Source organism: Apteryx mantelli, chromosome 22, assembly GCF_036417845.1.
Source record: "Apteryx mantelli isolate bAptMan1 chromosome 22, bAptMan1.hap1, whole genome shotgun sequence".
NCBI lineage: Eukaryota > Metazoa > Chordata > Aves > Apterygiformes > Apterygidae > Apteryx > Apteryx mantelli.
In genome coordinates this window covers 7,219,790-7,240,034 of record NC_089999.1, presented here as the reverse complement: position 1 = coordinate 7,240,034, position 20,245 = coordinate 7,219,790, and the positions used below count along the sequence as shown (strand labels likewise).

At 60.8% G+C, this 20,245-nt stretch overlaps 1 protein-coding gene across 1 annotated transcript; it reads right to left on the bottom strand.

The window, feature by feature from the left end:
* Nucleotides 1–4,612: 4,612 nt before the first annotated feature.
* On the bottom strand, nucleotides 4,613–16,892 carry SH2B2 (SH2B adaptor protein 2). Its single transcript, XM_067309590.1, has 8 exons — nucleotides 16,011–16,892; nucleotides 13,253–13,354; nucleotides 10,767–10,858; nucleotides 8,292–8,386; nucleotides 7,471–7,668; nucleotides 7,025–7,218; nucleotides 5,590–5,761; nucleotides 4,613–4,914 (listed from the first exon to the last, which is right to left on the bottom strand). Exons 1-8 carry the CDS (start codon nucleotides 16,869–16,871, stop codon nucleotides 4,613–4,615), a joined length of 2,016 nt encoding a protein of 671 aa, XP_067165691.1. The 5' UTR covers nucleotides 16,872–16,892.
* Between the last annotated feature and the right edge of the window lie 3,353 nt (nucleotides 16,893–20,245).

The window sequence follows — 20,245 nt, the reverse complement described above, 5'->3', positions numbered from 1 at the left end:
CTGTTTACAAAGGACTTTTCAACATCCTCTGAGGTTGCTATGGAAATAGCACTGGTTTATGCCTCGTGTTTGTCTTACCAACCTGATTTGTAAAAGAATGGTGTGAATTTAGGGTTGGCGGCGTTCCCAGCTGGCCGCACTGGCCCTGGAAGGCGTCTCTGCAGTCACGGCCCTGGCTGGAGCCACGCAAACGGCTCCCCCCGTGCTGCCTCCCAGCCCGCCGGCTCCTGTCCCCATGGCTCCTCCAGCCCTGGGTCCCGCTCTGCTGCCTGCCGAGAAGGAAGCCAAAAAGTGCCGGTCTGCACCCGGCCTCCCACTGGGGACCAGGGAGACACCGGCTCCGTCCGCAGAGGCCAGGGCGGGCATGCGCCCCCGTCACCTCTCGGTCAGACTTGCTGCAAATTGCCTGAGTTTCCGCTTCCCTCCGGTCTGCTGAGTCCTAAGCACAACCCAGGCCAGCCTAGCTCCGTAGCGCATCAGGTGTTACCCTGTTTCTTCCTTCTCGCAAACCACAGCCTCCAAAAGCAGGGATCCAACATGCGGGGTGAGTGATGAGCTGTCAGGTCTCAGCGGAGTCATGCCAGCCCCGCTGGAGGAAGGCAGAGCGGCAGCGGTGCCTGCAGACACAGTTACCACCCGAGGGGCTGTGGGAAGCAGCCGGCTGACTTGATTCACCAGCCCAGAGCATGGTTTGTGCCAGTGACAACACGCAGCCCTAGAAAATGACAGGCAGTTGCCTGTTATCCCACAGAGCCCACACAAACAGCGCGGGCAAACAGGCCTGGGAGCAGCCAACTCTCAAACCACACGTCCAGGGAATTATTGTAGACCCTTGATGTATTGTGCACGTGTTACTTTTAAGATGTATTTGGGGGAAACAGGATTATTCTTTGGGTCATATCAAAATAGGAAGTATTTCATCATGTCATTAAAAAATACAAACCCCATGAAATCAGAGCACTGGGCTGGGATCTGGACAGAACTACCAGGGGTTTTGCATTAGAGCAGGGAAGTGTGTTCATAGTTCAGTGCAAACCAAACAACAAAATTCAGCTCCCCGATCTATAGCAAAGAAGCGCCTTTGTGTTTCAAAGCAAAGGTGTTATGAGGTGTTTTCTTAAGAAAAGGGATTCTTCTGGAAGCATGTTAAGCCTTTGCTCAGAAAGGTGCTGGTGCCAATCAGGCAGGAGCAGACGCGGACAGCTCTAACACCCTTGAGAAACGTGGGCGGCTGCAACGCTGAAATCCCTTTGCATCCTTCGCCCTCTCCATAACAGCTGTGAGCACGCGGCTCAGCTTCAGCGGCCCCGCAGCTCAGTCCTGCTCCGTCCCCTCAGCAGAGGCAGGGCTGGCAGCACACACCAGCCCCTCTTGCATGCTACCGCTGTTTTTTTCACTGTCTCGCTGCTAGATCTCTGGGTTTGATGCACAGGACTGTCATGTCCTGTCCCTGCCCTCCTGGAAACGCTACAAAAGCAAAATAAAGCATGTTTTTCCAGCAATACCACCTTCGAGCACAGCCTTCACCGCCTGCCTGGTGGGCACAAAGGAGGAGCTCATCTGCTCTCACAGACGGCTGTTACCTCGCCAGCTGCCGAGGTCCCGACGGATGAGCTAGCCAGAACTGGTTAACACGCTCCGGAGACTTTTAGGGAGGGAATTTTTTCCTGAATGAATCATGATGCAACCATGGCCTGACTGCAGATTTGAGTTGCTCCCACCGCCCCCCAAAAGCCATGTGTTAGCTGCGTCTGGGAGCCACGTCTGTCATGCTGCTGAGCTGTGACAGCGCAGTCTGGGACAACCCAGGGGATCCTCAGCAGAAGACAGCATGCGGGAAAGAGGCAGACATGGCAATGTGTGCGGCACTGCTTCCCAGGAGAGACCATGGCAGAGGAGGGGGGAAAGAGGCTAAGGGGAACGCAGCTACCAGGGAGGGCAGGATGCTAGCACAGCCCTTCGGCAAGGGAGGAACATCTTCACTCCCCAGGGCTGCTAATTCAGTATCATCTACGTTGGTGTCTGCTCCTGGGTCGACTTAACCAGTGACAAACCAAAGAAAATAACAGGCTGGGCAGAGAGGAGATGCATCCATCTGCATCCATCCACTGCCATGCTGCGGGATGAGCGCACAGGGAACTGCCGGGAAGGGCTGCCTTGGTGTGCTGGACCAGCTCCATCGGGCAAAGGCAGTCCGAGTCTGGCTGCAGCTGCCTTGAGATGAAGAGGTCTACACACAAGCGACATGATGGCTCCCATGCTCTCTCTTTCTTTTCTTTTTTTCATATAGCAAATCGAGGAAAGCCCCAAGCTCTTGTTAGTGTGCTGTCCTTTTTGCAAGTGGTTTTATTTTAAAACTGGAACTCAAGTTCTCCATTTGTTTAGCAAGTCACTTTTTTAAATAAAATTAATTTATTCTACACAACAGTAAACTCTTCCAGACTCTCCCCTATTTACAAATTAACATTTTTGCTTGCAGATCATTGCTTCCCCCTCCTTTTCCTACCCTGCAACACAGAAGACGAAAAACCAGCCAACACACAAAGGTCTCTAAGGCAGTGCTCCCATCCATGACCACCTGGCCTGTTGGGACCTTGGCGAAGACCAAGAGTGATGATGTCTGTGCCACAGCTGGCGCTCCCCCCATTTGCCATGTGTGCATGAAGGAAGCAGGTCCATATTAAACCCACTGACCAAGAGCATCTGGCCTCTCCCTGCAGTGCTCAGTAGTGTCCCGATAGCTGCACAGGCTCCTCCGGCATCTCCAAGCTGGGTAGCTGTGCCGAACAAGGGCACATACCGCAGCCAGCCGCGACGGCTGCATACTGGGGTGAAGGTGGCGTTTGCTGCAGGAGTGAGACCTGCCAGCCCTCCTCCTGGCCATGGCCTGCACACCCATCCTGCCACAGCAGCAGCTCTTACGTGGCAGGAGAGGCAAGGAGCCTCCAAGACACGTTCCCTGCCCTCGTGAAGGGCAGGAGACAAGTGGCTCAGGCAGGAGAGCTGGGGACACGCTTTGCTAGCTTGGGGAAGAAGGCACCTAAAAAAAAATAAATAAATAAAATAAAGCCCAACCCAACCCAAAACTGCCCAATGGAACAACTCTCCAGGCAAATTCAAGGGGTCTTGACCCAGATTCTGGCTCTGCTCGTACCCTCTTTGCCCTCGGGGTACCTTCCAGCCAGGCACAGCTACACAACGGGGCGTCTGTCCCGTGGTGGTGGTGGTGGGCTCTGCTGCGCACGGAGACCCACCAGCCAGCTCCAAGCCCCCCGCGGTGGGGAAGAGGCAAACTGGGAGGGATGTGCTGCTGCCGTGGCCATCTGCAAGCAAAGCTGCCCTTGAGGAGGGTCTCTCACCCCACGCGAAGCAAACAACCCCCATAAGCATCCTGGCCCGTAAAACCACTCCTAAGGGCTCGAGAGACCCAGAGGGAAGGCAGTGATAGTGTAACTAACTGCCACTGCAGTGCCCGGTCCCTCCTGACAGCCGAGCGCCGGCTGGGTTTGCCCCTGCCGGCTGCCCCTCTGCCGGGGAGGCGCGTTAGTTGCCGGTGAGGGAAATCCCGGCTGCCCGCGCAGTCGACCTGACCCGACCCCTCTGTCTCATTTAGCTGTTAACCCCCCTGGAAGCAGCCCCATTCCTCTTGCTCTTCCTGGGCATTTCAATTCCTATAAGAAAAAAAAAAAAACAAAAAAAACCCTTCAAAAGCATCTCCTGAAGATCCGTAGTGTTTTCCTTTCCGGGGAGCCCAGCCGGGCACCTGCCCATTGCCTCTGGAAACGAGGCCCCTGCTGCAGCGTGGGCTCGCTGTCGTGTTTTTCAAGGTTTGCCATCAAGCGATGGACATTATTGCCCAGGCACGGCAGCAAGAAGGCGAGCGGCTGAGCTGACACCCCTGCAGAGAGCCTGGGTGTGAAAAACCGCGGAAGGGAGAGGAGGGGGAGAGGGACTTTCTGTAGCTCCAGCAAGGAGGGAAAGGATGAAGGAACGGGGAGAGCAGGAAAAGCCTTCCTCAAACGAGGGACATTCACCGGTGGAAAAATCTCCTGGCGGAGAGTGGGAAATGCCTTCCTCAGACACACTTCCTCGGGAAGCCGGCCTGGATCAGCCCCTCACGGTCCTCACAGCAGCGGCGGAGGGCGAGCGCCAGGGGCTCGCGGACCTGCGCGCGTGGCTGGCTGCTCTGTGTGCGCAAGGGAAGCCTCCCCGGGGGCACCCCGAAATGCCAGAGCCCTGCGGTGACTCGTTTGCAGGACTCGGGGGACGCTGGCGATGCTCTCGCCCCACAGGACCGCGCCGAGGTGCTCGGCCGGAGGAAGGAGCACCTCAAGGCTTTGCGCTGCCGGCCCTGGCAAGCTCCCGGGGCTGGGAGGGAGAGGGACGCTGCCGCAAGCGCTGCAGGCTCCCAAATGGCACGGATGCTTTCAGCCTCCCAGCCCCGAGCGCGGGGACATCGCCCACCGTGGACGTCGCTCCCCAAAGCGGCGGAGCGGCTCGCGGCTGGGTTGCTGGTGGCGGCAGGCGGAGACGGCGAGCGCGGCTCGGCGGCGAGGGGGACGGGGCACCCGGGGGGCGGCGCATCCCCCGCCGGCGAGCCCCAGGCGCGGGGTCAGTAGAAGGAGTATTGGTTCTCCACCGCCCGGGTCCGGCTCCGGGCGCCGTCGGCCTCGTGGTAGTCCTCGGCGCTGGCGGCGGGGGGCTCCGGCCGGCGCTCGGCGCTGTCGCTGCGGCTCCGGGCACCCTCCAGGCGGTGGTAGGGCGGGGGGCCGGCGGCGGGGGCCGCGGCCGCCCCCTCGGCGGGTGGCGGGGCCGGGGGCCCGGCGGGGGACGCGCTGCAGAAGTAGTGCGGGGGCGGCAGGTCGGGCCGGCAGCCCGGCTGCTGCGAGGCCGGGGCCGGCGGGGGGCCGGCGTCTGCAAGGGAGACGGTGAGCTCGACCCCTCGGACGCGGCCGGGGGGCTTGGCGCAACCTCTCCCTCGCCCGCTCCTGCCCCAGTCCTCTCCCTCCCCGACCCTCTCCTTCCCAGACCCTCTCCCTCGCTGCCCCTCTCCTCCTTGCCCAGTCTCCCCCCGACCCTCTCCCTACCCAGCAGGGCTCTTGGCATCCGCGTGAGCCCGCCAGACCCCTCTGATCCTCTCCTGCCGGAGCCAGGGCAGTGTCGTCGCAGCCTAGCTGCCGCGTGGACCCCCCCCGCCCGCCGGGAATCGGCCAGCGTCACCCCCTGCTTTTGCTCAGCGCTTTGGGGTCCCAGGCGGGAGTTTATACAACAGCAAAATCCTCTTTCCCTGTCCAAGGGCTCCTGCTCATCCCTTCCTCGGAAAGAGCTGCCTCCTGGTGGGAATGCGTCTCCGGAGCAGAGCAAAGCATCGCTTGCTTTTCCCTGCAAAGGCCGGCACGGGGCCGACCCCGCCGAAAAGGGCACAGCTGAAGGGAGTGCGCTGGTGGGAAGGTCCTGGAGAGTCACCTCCTTCTGGTTCCGTGCAGGGTCCCAGCCCAAACACCGCGCCGGGGGCCCCGCGCCCGCAAGCCCCACCACCAGCGCTCCCCACGGGCCCGTCCCCCTCCCGGCAGCGGCGCCGGCACCTACCCGGCAGCGGGCTCTGGGCCACCACGTAGCTGCGGAGCGTGATGTCGGCCGCGCCGCCGGACTCGAGCGGGATGGGGTGGGTGTGGAAGTGGCGCAGCATGTCGAAGATGGTCTGGAACCAGAGGTGCTGCACGTGGCACTGCCCGCTCTCGTTCAGCGACAGCCGCAGGTGCTGCGGGGCGGAGGCGAGAGGGTGAGCTGCCGCGAGGTCTGGTTGCCTCCAAACCAGGGGAAGTTTGGTTGCCTCCAAACTCAGGACTGTTTTTTCCCTGCCTTGTGTCCCATTCCTGCAAAACCCTGGTCACTACCACCCGGAGGGAGAAGTTAGTCACTGCTGGTGCCGAGCATCGTTAGGAAGCACGCAGAGCACGGCGGGCAGCTTGCACTCTGCGTCTCTCCAGGATGCTCCAGCTTCTGGCTGCCTGTGAATTCAAGGCATCTGGCGGGCGATGCACGGCATCCGCTGGGAGAATGAGGGATACCTGCCTCCCCTGGTGTAACCACTCGGCCTGTTACAGGATGCGATCCTAGTGCACGAACAGCCCCCTGAGCAGCCCCTCTGGTGAAGCCTACAACCTGCCTGCACTATTCCTTGCGGCACCCTGGCCAGAAGACCAGGCCGTTGTATCAAAACCCGTCCGCAGCGTGTGCCCTCTGAAAAAAAGAGACCCACTACAAAACCGCACTTGCTTTGGTTTTTATCATGCACCCACGCACCTCACACCCTGGAGCAGACGGGGAGGAGAGGGCAGGGGATGACGTGCCAGGCTGCACCGGGGCTCGCACCAGGTGTTCACTGCTATGTCCGCCTGGCAGGTGCCGATCCAGCTGGGAAAGGGTTCAGGCAGTCCTGCTGCGGCAAGGGGCTGAGCGGCGCAGAGGTCACCCCCAGGGATGCCCCTGCGAGGGGGCAGCCGCTCGCTGCTGAGCCGCGGTGGCGGATGGGCACGGCTCCCCTGTGCCTCTCTGCCAGGTCATCTGCACCTCCCCAGCTCAAGCCTACAAGGTCCCTATGTGCCTTGGGAATGTGTCCTCGGCCCTGCAGGGATGGGACGTGCAGGGACTCTCCTGGATAACTCAGTGCATGAATGTCTCCGGTCCCTGTCCTCGCTATCCCGGCACCCTGCAGCATCCCAGCGTTTCTCGCTCACACCCTCTGTCCAGCTTCCAGATTTCAGCTCCATGCCAAGCCTTTTGGCTCTGGACAGTTGCATCCCCCAAGCAAACGCCCTCCCCTTTGCCTGGCAGGCAGCTCTGCCTCTGCCCAGGATGCAGAGCCAAAAGCCAGACCCAGGCAAGCCAGGGGCAACCAGGGCTCCCTCTCGTGATCCGCATAGGAGCGAGGCTGAGCCCGAACGAGCCCGAGGACAGCAGGGCAGGGCTTGGCCGGGCACCGAGCCCACCAACTATTCGGTGAGAAGTCGGCAGCACCCACCTTGGCTTTCCCCTGGAAGTTGAAGGTCAGCACGTATTCCCCCGGCCGCGTTTCGCTCTGCCGGATGACGAACAAGCCGTGGCTCCTGGCGCCCCCGAACAGCACCAGCTGAGCCGCCTTGATCCGCGACAGAGTCCCGTGAAACCAGGGGAAGTCGGAGAGGTTGAGCTCCACTTCTGCCTCGCTATCTTCCCCTGGCCGTGAGGACAAAAGGATTTTAAGCAGAGAGAGAGAGCAAGACCAGGGCTGCCTTGACCCAGGGCAGGCACCACCTTGACGCAGAGCCCGGCCTGGGGACAGCAGAGGAGATAGCTCCAGCCTTCCCCGCTCCCAGCTCTTCGTCCTCCCCTCCTTACCCTCCTGAACCCCCGTTTGGCTCAGGAGCAATGTTTCACACTGCCACAGTGACAGGGCCATGTGCAGCAGCCTGGCCGCTGCCCAGGTACCTGCCGGGTGTCCGCCAGCGGCGCCGGGAGGCTCCAAGGTCTGCAGGAAGCTCTCCAGCGGGACGTGGGCCAGCAGCTCCCCCATCGAGTCCCTGGCCCGGCCGAGGGGTGCAGCGATGATGGTGGCGGTGGCAACGGCAGCAGAGGCGGCGTTGTGAGCGCTGGGCATGGCACATCTGTCCAGTGGCCTGTGCACATCTGGAAGGGAATTCAGAGAGGGATGTGCTCACGGTTCAGTGTCTCCCACAATCATGGGACAAGACTCAGAGCTACCGGCTCCGAAGGACACGGTGCACATGGGAGCTACCCTCCGGCTCTCCAAAGCATCTCAGGGCAGATCAGGGGCCTGGCTGGAGCCCATGGAGACCCGTTTGCAGCCTGCACTGGGTTTCCTTTCCAGGGGAAGCAGCGTGGGTGAGACCCTAGCATGGCCATGCCTTGGTTGGCCGTGGGGACAAGGGTGGGCAGATGGAGCTCGACACCTCACTAGCACCCAGAGACCCCATTGCTTGGAGCCGGGTGCTCTGTTTACTACACGTACTCTTGTAGATGTCTTCAGCAGGGGCGGGCCACCTCCCCAGGGCAGGTGGCAAATGCAGCTGCAGGCTGGGAGCCACCCTGGCTGGCTGTCAGGCCAGAGATGAGGAAGATGATGGACAGAGGAAGACCCATCCCTATGGCACATGGTACTTGCCATGGTTCAGGCTCCCTCCCGCTGTCACCGAGAGGATCTGGCTCCCCAAACCAGAGCTGACATGCAGAGACACCCACCCTCCCACAGGGACGTTTCTGGGGATCTTTGTTTTTCCGGATGTCCTTACCGTCAGCCAGAAATTCGCAGCTGCAGGAGGACACCCTGCCCGGCAGGCAGGCTCCCTGCGCGCAGGCGGCGAGCTCGATGTCGTCCCCGCTGTCCCTGGGAGGAGAGCACACAGCGGATGGTTGCACGCCGGCTGGCACACTGCAGCCACGCGCGCCCAGCCGAGGGGGCATCTCCGCTCGCAGCCGTGCAGCGGGGACTTTTCTGACCACCCGTCACCGTCGCAGTGAAATTCAGCTCCACGCGCTCATCAGAGCCTGCAGATCACGGCCCGGCTGCTAATCGCTTCCTCCCGGCGGAGCCGCCGCGGACAGAAAGTGCCCGCAGCACCAGAAGGCAGAGCAGAGCAGCCTGCAAAGCCGAGGCATCTGCTGCCGGGGCTCGGCCGGGCGAGCAGGCGATGCCCCGAGGGCGGCTTGAAAACTTTCCATCAAAACGATATGGGTGAGCAGCTGCGGTGGGGGCACTAAACACCTCCTTTAGGTGTGAAAAGCCCTCCAGGCCAGCCCAGCCTGCGCAGGGGACGCTCCCAGCCCGACGGCTGCACGAAACCACCCCGGCTGGACTAACTCGCTGGCTGCCCTCGCGCCTGCCCCGCTGCCTGTGCACTTCAGCATCGTTCTTATGCAAGAAACCACGCTTGCTTCACGTCCTATTTTTAGCCTGGCCGCCGCCGAGAGCCCCGCTGCTGCCGGGAGATGCTCGCGGCAGGCTCGGTTACTCTTGCTTAACAGCGGACACGTGTTCGCAAGCAGCCGAGGAAGCAGGCTGTGTTAGCAGTAATGGCTCACGAGGGAGCTGCTGAATAATTTAGTGACCAGTAAGTGAATCAGCCATTGGGAGTCATTCAACTGCAACCGTTTGGAGAGGGGAAAAAAAAAAAAAAAAAAAAAAGAAAACAAGAAGGGAGGAAGAAAACCAAAACCGACTGAGCTCTGCAGAAAAATCCGTTGACAGGGCACTTAGGCAGAGGTTTCAGCTCCGAGTCCTTGGAAAAAGGATCAAGCGCTGCACGTGGGAGCCGAATGAAAATTCATTCTTGGCACCGCGTGTGTGCGTCAGTGTATTAAGCAGCTCATTATTATTTGCTCTAGAGTTCATTTTATTTGCTTTACAGCCATGTCCGGAGGCTAAAGCAGGACTGTGTTGGGCGCTAAGCAAACATACAGGGATAAGAGGCTGCGTGAAGCAGAGCAAGGGGCGATACCGGCCTGGGGGCGGTTGCGCAGTTGAAGACAGCTGGGCAACTTCTGCAGCCGGCCGGGCGAGCACGGCCAAGGCACTCGGCCCCTTCTGCAAAGCCGGCATCAAAGTAGGCGCTTTGAGAAAAAGCGTTTTCTGTGTTCGCTTGAATTTTTCACTTTTGCAGCTTGGACATCTCATTTGTTGACTAACCTCACTTTTCCAAAGCCACGCCGAAAAGGGCAGAGCTGGGGGTTTCCCCGGTGCGCAGGGGGCTGCGAGAGGGGCAGGGGGAAGCGATGGCTCTCCCTGCTCTCCGGGGACTCGGGCTTTCCGAGCCATCTGGACGGCAGCAACTCCGGGCGCGAGAACCTCCCTAACGCGCGTCCCCAGGGTCCTGCTGCGGCCACGCATCTCTGCGGGCTGCGTTTCTCCTAGCACCGCGCTCCCGCGCCTGGCCTTGCTGCACACCGCTTATCTCGGCTGCCGCGGTGGGAATGGGAAGGAGCTGCTCCACCGGGAACGCCAGGCACTGCTGCTGGCTCTCCTGCGGCAGCGAGACTCGTTGCGACGCTAACGACAGCGTCACCACCACCGCCACCACGTAAACATGAAGAAAGCGGTTTCGCCAGCAGGATTTCAAACACGCTGTGGATGCTGGGCTATAAACAGGCATGGAAAATAGCTAAGAGGGAGCACAAAAGCTCCAGCGGGCTGGCGTTAGGAGCGTCGCCCAGCCGGGCTGGGGGTCTCGGTCACCTGCCCGCGGCAGGCCACGGAGGCAAGCAGCAGGACGGGTTAGCCAGCTGCCAGCCCGGCAAGGCGGCCCCTTTGGCACAAAAAGGCTCTCACTTTGCCCCCATATTTCTGCTGAAACGAGTCAAGGACTTTCTGTGATAATTTTAGTAGCAAAACCAGCGTCAGCCGGGGTCTCTCCCAACCTGGTGGTCTACAGCGGCTACCAGCCCTGGAAGCACGCCTGCCGCCCTGGATGCCCAGGCGAGCCTCAAGGAGCTTTTGGCTTGCTGTAACCAAGTGGCTTTCCTTAAAATAAGTGTTTTATGGTGGAGATGTCCTGCATGCGAAGGGATCCCTTGCCCTGCAGCCCCGGGCAGCCCCAAACACAGGCAGAGGGCAGCGATGGGCCCCGTCTCCCCTGGCCAGGATCCCGTCCCATGGACCCAGCAGGGCCGGAGGAGAAAACGCAACCCGTGCTGGGCGCCTTCCTCCGAGCCCAGCCCCACGGCATGGGAAGCACCGGCCCTGCCGAGCGGCTCCCTCCCGCCGGCCTTACCCGGGGTCGATGCAGTCTTGGATGTCCGCCACCCAGGAGTGCTTCTGGAGGGAGTCGATGGTCTCCAGGATATACTCCGCGCCGTTCTCCACCTGGAGGCAAGGCGGGACAGGGCCGTCAGCCTGCACCGGGGCCCCGGGAGCTGCCGGCGGGGAGGCAAAGCGGACCCCGTCACGCGGCGCGAGCCGAGCCCCCCGTGCCGCCCCCCGCTATTAAACAAACAGTGCCGCTGGACCCGGGCCGAAGGTGGGAAAAGAGCCGCCCGCTCCCGTCACGGCGAGCGGACGCCGAGGGGGACGCAGCGAGGAGCTGCTCCGGTGCGCCCGACGGCATCCCCCACCGCGGCTCGGAGGAGAAACCGTCCCGCTTTCGGCAAATGCGGGGCAGGGTTTTATCTGGGCGTAAAGGCCCGGCGGGGAGCCCACGGGGGGGCCACGGGGGCAGGCGGCCCCACGAGCCAGCGCAGCATCCCATGCAACGGGGCGTCCTGAGATTCTTTTTTGCCTGCCGATTTCCCAGTGTTTCTCTGCAACAGGGTGGGAGAGAAACCCACTTTAACAGGAAAGAATAAAACAAATCAGAACGCAAAGGAGCCGGGAGCCTCGTGTAACCGCGAGGCCCAAGGAGCTGGGCCTCCGGGGAAAGGCAGCAGCCAGGAGCACAGACGTCAGCGAGCGGCGGTAGGGCACGGACACGGAAACCGGGGCAGAGGCGCTCCGAAATCGCCCCGTGCAAAGTTCAGGGCCCGCGGCAGGCCGTCCCCGCGCCCTCCCTCCCAGGCGTGTTATATGATCCGCTACCCGGCCGGCGAGGCAGCCCCGGCTCAGCGAGGGTATCGCGTTGCCAGCCGAGACAACCTTCTAGCAAATTAAATTAATCACATACAACTGAATCATTGCCCTGAAAATAAACAGGGCGCGCAGGGAGCCGAGCCCGGGGCCGCGATGGCGCGAGCCTTCCCCGGGCAGGGGCAGTGAGGATCCCCCCCTTCCCACCCCTTTTTATTTAATGGGATGAAGCAGCATCTCGGGCTTTCCGAGAAGGCGGCACGCCGCCGGCTTGGGAGAGCGGGCTGCCCACCTCCTCCGCACGCCTGGCCAGCAAAGGAGGAATGCAAAAAAACAGGCAAAAAGGGCCAGCGCAGAAAGTGAGATACAGCTAAGAGGGGATGTCAAGAAAAACGCAGAAGCATTCGGCACGTTCCCAAGAGGAAGGGCAAAGGACTGGTGGGTCAGCAGGAACAGGGGAGCAGGGGGAGCAGGTGACGCGGAGGGAGCCGATGTGTTTAATGCCTTTTTGCGTGCTGTGCCTCACTAAAAGGATCGATCGCAATCAATTAACCCCGCGACGGGGGTAAGCGCTCTGGCCAAAACGGGGCCAGCGCAGGTTAGAGGGCACCTGGTAAATCAGGCGTTTTCCGATTGCTGAGACTCGATGCGTTTGCCCCCGGGGTGCTTAAGGGAACGGCTGAAGCGATCTCGGAGCCGACAGTGTCGTATCCTTGGCTTTAGCAATGCTTCTGGCATGGTGAGACACGACGCGGTAGGGAAACACGGTCCGGAGGAAACTCTCATAGGGGGATCTGGAAAACCGGATCCCCCGTAGCGGATGAGCCACGTTCCAGGAGCGGTTATCGATGGTTAACTCTCAGGGTGGAGGGATATAGCCGGTGGCAGCCTTAATAGCGAGGACTGTTTTGCACGTGCTACTTTTCATTAACGATTAGCCCAAAAGCAAAGGGAGGACGCCTAACAAATTCACGGATGACGCCGAGGTGGCAGCGTGTCGGAGGACAAGGCGAGAATTCAAATGAACTTGGCGAATCAGCGAAACGGTCTTGGAAAGAGACAGCCCGAGCCGGACCGCAACTCGGTCTTCCAACGTCCATGCACGTGCGCCCGGGCAGGCGAACGGCCGCCGTGGGAGCAGCGCGGCAAGGACACCACCGGGGCTGCATCCGGCCACGAGCCACGTAGGAGTCGAGGTGCCCCTGTGGCAGCAGCACTCAGCCTCTCCAGGAGGCCTCAACCGGAGGTGTTTTCCGGTGCTGCCGCTGGAACGCGGCACGCTGCGATCCCTATTCGGCGCGAAAGGCCGCTGCTGACAGCTGCCGCAGGAGAACGGCGGAGCACGTGAAGCTAATTAATTGCATTATGCAGAAAGGGCTTTCTCAGGGGGTCGCTAGCTGGAGCGCGGGAGACTTTTGCGATCTCCTTTCCCCGCAGACTCTCGTCTGCTCGGCGCAACGCAGCACCCCGGGGCGCCGCGGCACCCAGCTACCCGAGTCACTTGAGGGACGGTGAAGCCAGCCGAATCGCCACTCCGGCCGCACGCGAGGCGTTCGGAGCTTTCCAGGTGCAACCAAAGCACCGAAGCCGGCCTCAGGGATGCAAAGCAAGCCGCAGGGAGCACCTGCCCTTGGGTGAGCGTTGAGGGTTATCCCTGCGGACCAGGAGCTACGCGCGAGGGTGCGCTCCGGACCTTACCTTCAGCACGAAGGTGTTGTCCTTGTCGGGCATCTCCAAGGGCATGGTTGTCCGGACCTCGATGATCGCCGACAGCGGGATGCTCACCTTTGGTTTGGAAGCCTGGAGAACATGAACGCGAACTGATGAGGACAAAAGCGTGCAATCGCCTCAGCCTCCCCCCGAGGACAGCCCGGCGGGGCTTGCGGGCAGGCAGGGTCTCTCCTCAGCCCGCACTGTCATTACAAAGGGGAAAAAAAAAAAAAAAGAAGAAAAAGAAAAAAAAAAAAAAAAAAAGCAAAGCATTGATTTCCCTCATGTGCCTGATAACTCTGAGCTCTTTTAATTAAGCCAGGAGAAGGCCCGGTGGAAGATAGAGGAGTTAGTGCATTTAGCTGCCAAACCTCTTCCTCATTTCAGCACACGCTGATATTCCAGCTCTGCCCAGACCACTTGCTTCTCTCCTTTCCAAACCCTCTCTTTATTAAGAAATGCCTGGGGGGAGAACCTCGCTCTCCGGCGGGGAGCGTTCAGCACACGGCACGGGGAGCTGGAGCAGGCGAGGGCAGGCGGAGGGGAAGCGGCAGCACCCAAGGGTGCCCCGTGCACCCAGTGCCGCAGCGGCATCGCGGTCGAGGAGTCAAGACCCATCAGCCTTATCCGTGCAGGGAATTTTAATTACATTACAGAAAAGCGAGCATCCCACGGGGGCAGAGCTGCTGGCTCGAGTCCCGACCAGCCCAGCGCAGCCCGGACGCCCCCCCGGGAGCTGCCGGGGCTGTAGGGTGCCAAAGGTTCAGTTCCCATTTGGGGGAAAAAACGAAACCAACTGGAGAAGCAGAAGAGGAACCACCTTTTCCCCCGGGCACACGGGCTGCGGTCCGTCCCATGCGCAGGCACTGTTAAAAGCCGTGGGACATTTCAGGGACCCTCTCTGGGTGGAGCGGGATACGGGATATGGAATGGTACTGCATTTCCGCTCGAAGCGCAAGGCAGCCCACCCGCGCCAGCATCTCACTCGGCGCATCGCTTCCAGCCTGAGCGGTGCCAAAGAAGTAATTTGCTAAGGAAATCTAAAAACGTGGCCACGGTTTTTGTAGGACCTACGCAAACACAGAGCTCGGGGCTCCCGAAGCAAAAAGCCGTTTTCCTCCAGCTGCGCAAGAACGGTGCCGCTTTCAAAGCTGGAGCGTTTGCCAGGTGAAAAGGAAGATGGGCTGAGAAGAGAGGGAAATGTAAACCGGAGACTAGGAGGGGTGTAATTATGATAAAAGAGGAGGCTATTTTCATAAAAGTTATCCCAAAATCATTTTGAAATTGATTTTTTTTTTAAAGAGACAAATCAAAATACATTTAAAAACCCCTATGAGCAATCTCCTAAGTGTTTTAAGAGCAGCTCCTGTTCCCTTTTAACCCAAGCGTGCCACCACAGGGGTCCGTCCCAGGCTCGCAAGCCCTGCTCCCACACAAGCCCCGCGTCCCCCGGCTCCGGGATTCCGGAAAACACCCGGGGGAGCCGCGAGGGAGCCAACGCCGGCAGCACGGCCTCCTGTGCCCTGGCACAGCGCGGAGGTTAGGAGGCGGCGAAAGGAAACGAGATCTTTCCCGTGTTTGATGACACCCAGGACGGTCTCACCCTAATGGATTTTCCATGCGTCCTGCCATGGCCGGGGGTGGTTTTCTTCCAGCTCGGTTTCACACGCGTCCCCAGGGAGCGGCAGGTTCCCCGGCTTAGGATGACGCCAGAGCCAGCTATCAGGGACGTACGCTAAACATAGGGGCTCAGAGCTTCTCTGTACGAGAGATGCACTCCAGTTTAGACTCATAATTTATACTTTAACGAGCAAGAAGAGACGATCAGGTGGGGAAAAAAAAAGGCATGGACTAATGCCACCAGTGCCAACGTTCATTTTGGCCTCATAAAAGCAGAAAACACTTTTTAAAACATGAAATACTCTGCTGCCCCATGTGAAACGTATGACACCAAGTCCCTACCAAACGCGGGGTTCGAAGCACGCCGGGACCAACGGAGAAACCTGCACCGGCTCCAGGAGCCCTGAGCCACGAAGCGGAGCCGCGGCCCCGGCTGCAAACGGTAAAATCCTGGCGAAAAGCAAACGAGTTTTTTTCTTCCCCAAGCATTTAAATAACCTGCGATTTCACTACCAACACACGCAGCTAGTGAAACCCCAGGGAGCTGCTCAGTATTTGCACGGCGCTCTGCAGAGCCGAGGCTGCCCAAGGCGTTCGGGGCGCAGCCACGGCGTCAGCACGGCGAGGGCTGCGCGGCCTCGCGCTCGTCCCCCGGCGGGACGCTCTCGCCGCGAGCAGGGGAGCTTCAGGAGGGCGAAGGTGAAGCCCCTCGTGCGCAAGCCCCGTTTCTTGGGCAAACCCTTCCACCTCGGTCCCAGTCTCCCGCGCTCAGCTCCAGCTCAGGAGTGGAAACAAACAAAAAAAACCCTGGAGAAACTACAACGGCTGCTCAAATTCAGCTCAAACACTGAGGAAAACAGCGGCGGAGAAAAGCCCCCAGACACGACAGAGGAGTTTGGCACAGGAGGATAAGCACAAGCACCAGGTGACATCTCACCGACCAGAGGACCGAGACCTGGAGGACACTAAACCGCCTTGAAACGGAGAGGGAGAATCACCCTCCAGGACAACACCAAGAGCTGAAAAACCATCATCACCTGAAAGCCCATTGCCGGGGACCGAGGAGCGTGACAGCTACGAACGCGGGAGCCGTGTCCCCGCAGAGCCGACCGAGCAGGGGACTTACCTTGGGAGGGACGTAGAACTCCAGCAGGAACCTCTCCCCTTCCACCTTCACCGCCTTCCTGAGCAGCAGGCGGCACTTCTGCCACTGCGAGCTCCCCACACAGTTCGTGTCGTCGGCCACCATGTAGCGGAGGGTCCCCTCCCTCTGGATGTCCACCAGCTCCACCTTGGAGGACTGCGCCTTGGAAAGCCGCAGCTTGTGGGTCCATTTCTCCCGGGGGTCGCCGTGCTCCTTGCTCCCCGCCGGCCACGGCTCCCTCTCGGCCCTCCTGCCGCCCTGCGTGGCCTCGGCGCCCGGCTCCGGAGAGGACTTCCGATGCCACATCTCCTTCACACCGTCCACCACGCACAAGCTCATGTTCCTCAGCGAGAAGCCCTTCTTGAACTTGGGCTTGGAGGTGGCGTGGACGGACACGTCCTCCGAGCTGCGGGACTGGCCGTAGGAGGACACCTTGCGCGCCTGCACCTGCTGCGACGGGCTCAGGTACCTGTGGGCGCCCAGGGGGTGGTCCATGCTGTCCAGCGACTCCGTGGAGGTCTCCTCTTTCCTCTGGGCGACGTCTCGCCCGTAGGGCACGTGACAGTTCTGCAGCCCCACGAAGGGCACGATGTTGTACTTGGTGGGCGAGTCGGACACGAACACCCGGCTGACCTCCAGGCTGAAGATGTCCAAGAAGTTGGCCGCGAAGTGGTGGGAGAAGGAGGCCTCGGCGCCGGGGGTGTCGTAGTGGGGGTTTTCCTTCAGGAACTGGCAGAACTTCTGGGCGAAGTCGACGGCGGCCGCCTGGGCGTGCAGCTCGCAGAACTCGCGCCAGTCGGGGAGCGGCGAGGAGGGCTCCTGGCAGAGGGCATCGCCGTTCATGACTGCCCCATTCCACCTGCCGGCGGGCTGCGGAGGCAAACCGGAGACGGGGTTAGCGCCGGGGGCCACCCTACCCGCCACGCACGGGGCCGAGAGCTGCAGGCCCAGCAAATGCACCCAAAAAATGATGCACGACCCAGTGATGTCGCCCTCCCCTCGGTCCGTGCTCCTGCATGGCATCCAGGGAAGGGGCGCTCAGTCCTCACCACGACTTTGGCTTTTTCCCGTTTACACAAAACACGTTTACAGGTTACAGTTGTCTTCCCGCGCTGCCTTTCTGCTGGCAAGGCGCCCACCACCGTCACTCGGGTGGAAAACGAAGACTAGCGTGAACTCCAGGAGATAGTTCCTCCTGGTGTCCAAATGCACCCCGGCCAGATTTACAGAGGAAACCACGTCGCAATCAACAGACCGCGTCTCGTTGAACGGCACGCAACCACAGCACGTCCTAAGCGACAGCTTAGGCTGGCCCAAGTGCTGCGCAGGGCAGAGCCCAGGCTTCTTCCTGAGTGTCTAGACCCTCTGGGCCACGGGGTCCCCTTGAAAGTCCCAGCGGGGTGGCGCGGGGGACAAGCCAAGGGGTCAGCGCTCGCTTCGACATACAGAACCCGACACCACGCCAGCTTTCACGCGCAGAGAGCCCAGAGTCTGCAGACACCACCACCCGCAGCAACTTCTCCCCCCTCCGAAAAAGCACCTCCGCCGGGCTGATAGAAACCACTTCCCACCTCCAGGCGCAGGGTTCCCCTTCGGGCGCCCGCCCCGGCGCCGGGGGGCTCCCGCAACGCTTCCGCTTTCGCCGGGGAGCATCCTTCCCCGGGGATGCAGCGAGGGGGAAGAGGCCTCCGCGCCGGGGGCTGCAGGAGACGGGCAGAGGGAAGCGCTGCTCCGTGGGGCTGAGCCGGGAGCCGCCTTGCCCTCGTGCTGGGGAGGCCTGAGGCTGCCGCCGGCTCCTACGGCCCCCGGGGGCGAGTCGCCCCCCTTCCGCCCCCTCCGACGGCGCACCTATAAGAAGAGGGTGAAACCTGCCTTCCCTTCCAGGAGAACTAGCTAAAAAAAGGGGCAGGGGCCGTGCTGCTCCCGCCTGCGTGCCAGCACCGAGCCCCGCGCCCGCCAGCCGCAGGAATATTTAAACGTGAGGGTGACACTAAATTGATGTGATTTTCAGGCTGAGAAGCAGGTACCTTGCAGCTAGGAGAGCAGGGTGAGCACACGCTGCATCGGTGCGGCATTTTTTCCCCGGAACAAAGGGAAAACAAAGGCTAATTTCTCCCCAACCTGCGAACTGCAGCTGATGGAGATCCCATCCCAGACGACCTCCGCCGCACGGGGAGGGGTTGCCTCGATTTCTCCCCCCAAAACGCCCATACATCCTCAGAAGCAGGCACAAAGGGACGGGGGGCTGCAGCAGCCCCGAAGCAGGTTGCTCTCCCCGGCGTCCTCCCCGAGCTCTCCCTTTGGACCTGCCCGGAAGGGAATCATGCATTCACTTGGCCCAGATTTAGAGGCCGCCGGCGGGAGGCAGCCGCAGCGTGGCACGGCGGAGGCTCGTTTCTCCGCTCTCCTGCATCTCCACCAGCATGTTTGTCCCCAACGGGTTGTGCACCCCGGGGGGGCACTGGGAGCTCCACGGCCAAGAACCAAAGCATCAGAGCAAGGAAACGCTTTGGGGAAGTGTTTTTGTGTAGTTCCACCTCATCCCCTGGACAACTTTGCCCTGGCAGCAGCCATAAATTGTTCTTGTTTTATGATTATGACCATGCAAAGCATTATTGATTCCTCGTAAAACCACCGAGGACTCCCCGCCCGGAGGAGCTGAAGGGGATTCGCCTTCAGGATTTACATTGCCCGTGGTGTCTCGGCAGCGTGGCAGCTTTCTTTACAGGCCCTGCTTGTGCGCGGACCCAGGAGCTCCCTTATGGCCATAAAGGGGGTAGGTTTGTGGGAAGGGGATGGTCTCCCTTCATCCCTGCTCAGCACTCCTCTCCAAAGCCCAGGAGGAATGGGTCATGCCACTTCTCCATCTGTATTTTTGTCAAATCAATTTTTTTAGGGGTAGGGAGGGAGGAGGGGGCAGCGCAGGACTCACATCCTCAGGGAACGGCCCAGTGGCAAGGCACGACCTAGGTCTCCTCCCTTCGGCCAGAGACTTGACTTGTGCCATGCTTTTAGCTCTTCTTCGCAGCATTAGGGCAGGGGAGGCAGCGCCTCGCGCCAGGCACCAACCCGGCTTGGTGACAGCTTTGCCACAGGCAGGGATGGTGGTGGAGTGGCCAGGCTACCCAGACACCTGGACAGTTCCCCTAGATTTTGATGTTCTCCGCTCACAGAGAAGCTCCTTTGCTTGGGAAAGTTGACTATTCCTACTAAGACATCACTCCAGCAGCTCACACGACCATTAATTAATTAACCACTGGTCAGGGGAACTGCACAAGCCCTGCGATGGGGGCAGGCATCCCGGACAGCATGAACCTTCTCCCCCAGCCCCCAAACACCCCACTCTCCAAATCCACAGAGAATCAGGAGCAGCCCAGGGGTAAAACCAACACCTTGGAAGTGGCTCTCAAACCCCCAGGAGCAGGGAGAGACTATTAAAAATAAATGAAAAGCTCTTTAGCAAGCCAGCCCAGAAGCAGGCAGCTCTCGGCACGTGGCTGGAGCTGGAGCTCCTGAAAGGGGTTTCACAGGTACCCGCCGCGTTGCGCGCCCCAAAGCTGGCGGCCAAAAGGGGAGGTCAGGCTCCAACAGAACAACCAAAGTCATCTAACTGGATGGGCCCATTTTCTCCTTTTTCAACACAAGCAATAAAAGCACTTGAGGAAAAGAGAAACCCCAAGGTGTTTGCGAGAGCCAGACCCAGGGGCGCGTGGGTTCTTCCCATCTTTGAGATCTGCCACTGCCAAAATCAGCTGGAAGCCAGCCACGGGTTCAAAAACTGGATTTAGGGGAGGGTCCCTGTCGCTGCGGGACGGGGAGCCGGAGGCAGCGCTGCGGGGGATTGCTCTGCCTTCCCCCAGCACGGTATTGCCTTTCCTCTTCCTCCTCCTCCTCCTCGCCCGCGAGCCCCCTCCGCCAGCAGGTTCGCTCACGCCGGCGCGGGAGCACGCTGGCCCCTCTGTCCCGCAGCCCAGGGGCCGAGCGCTGGCAGCGCCGGCGTCCCGCTGGCCAAGGTCCAGCCCCGCGGCCATCGCTGGCGGAGGTCCCTCCGGCTTCACCGGAGCCGGGGTCATCCCCAGCCGCGCGGGAACACTGGAGGGGGAGCCCCGAGTGGCCCACGCCGCTCTCCCACGCCAGCTGGGAGCGGGGAAGGACCATGTCCCCACCGTTTTTAAGAGCAGTATCTCCATTCCGCCGGGACGGCGGGAGAGCAGCGG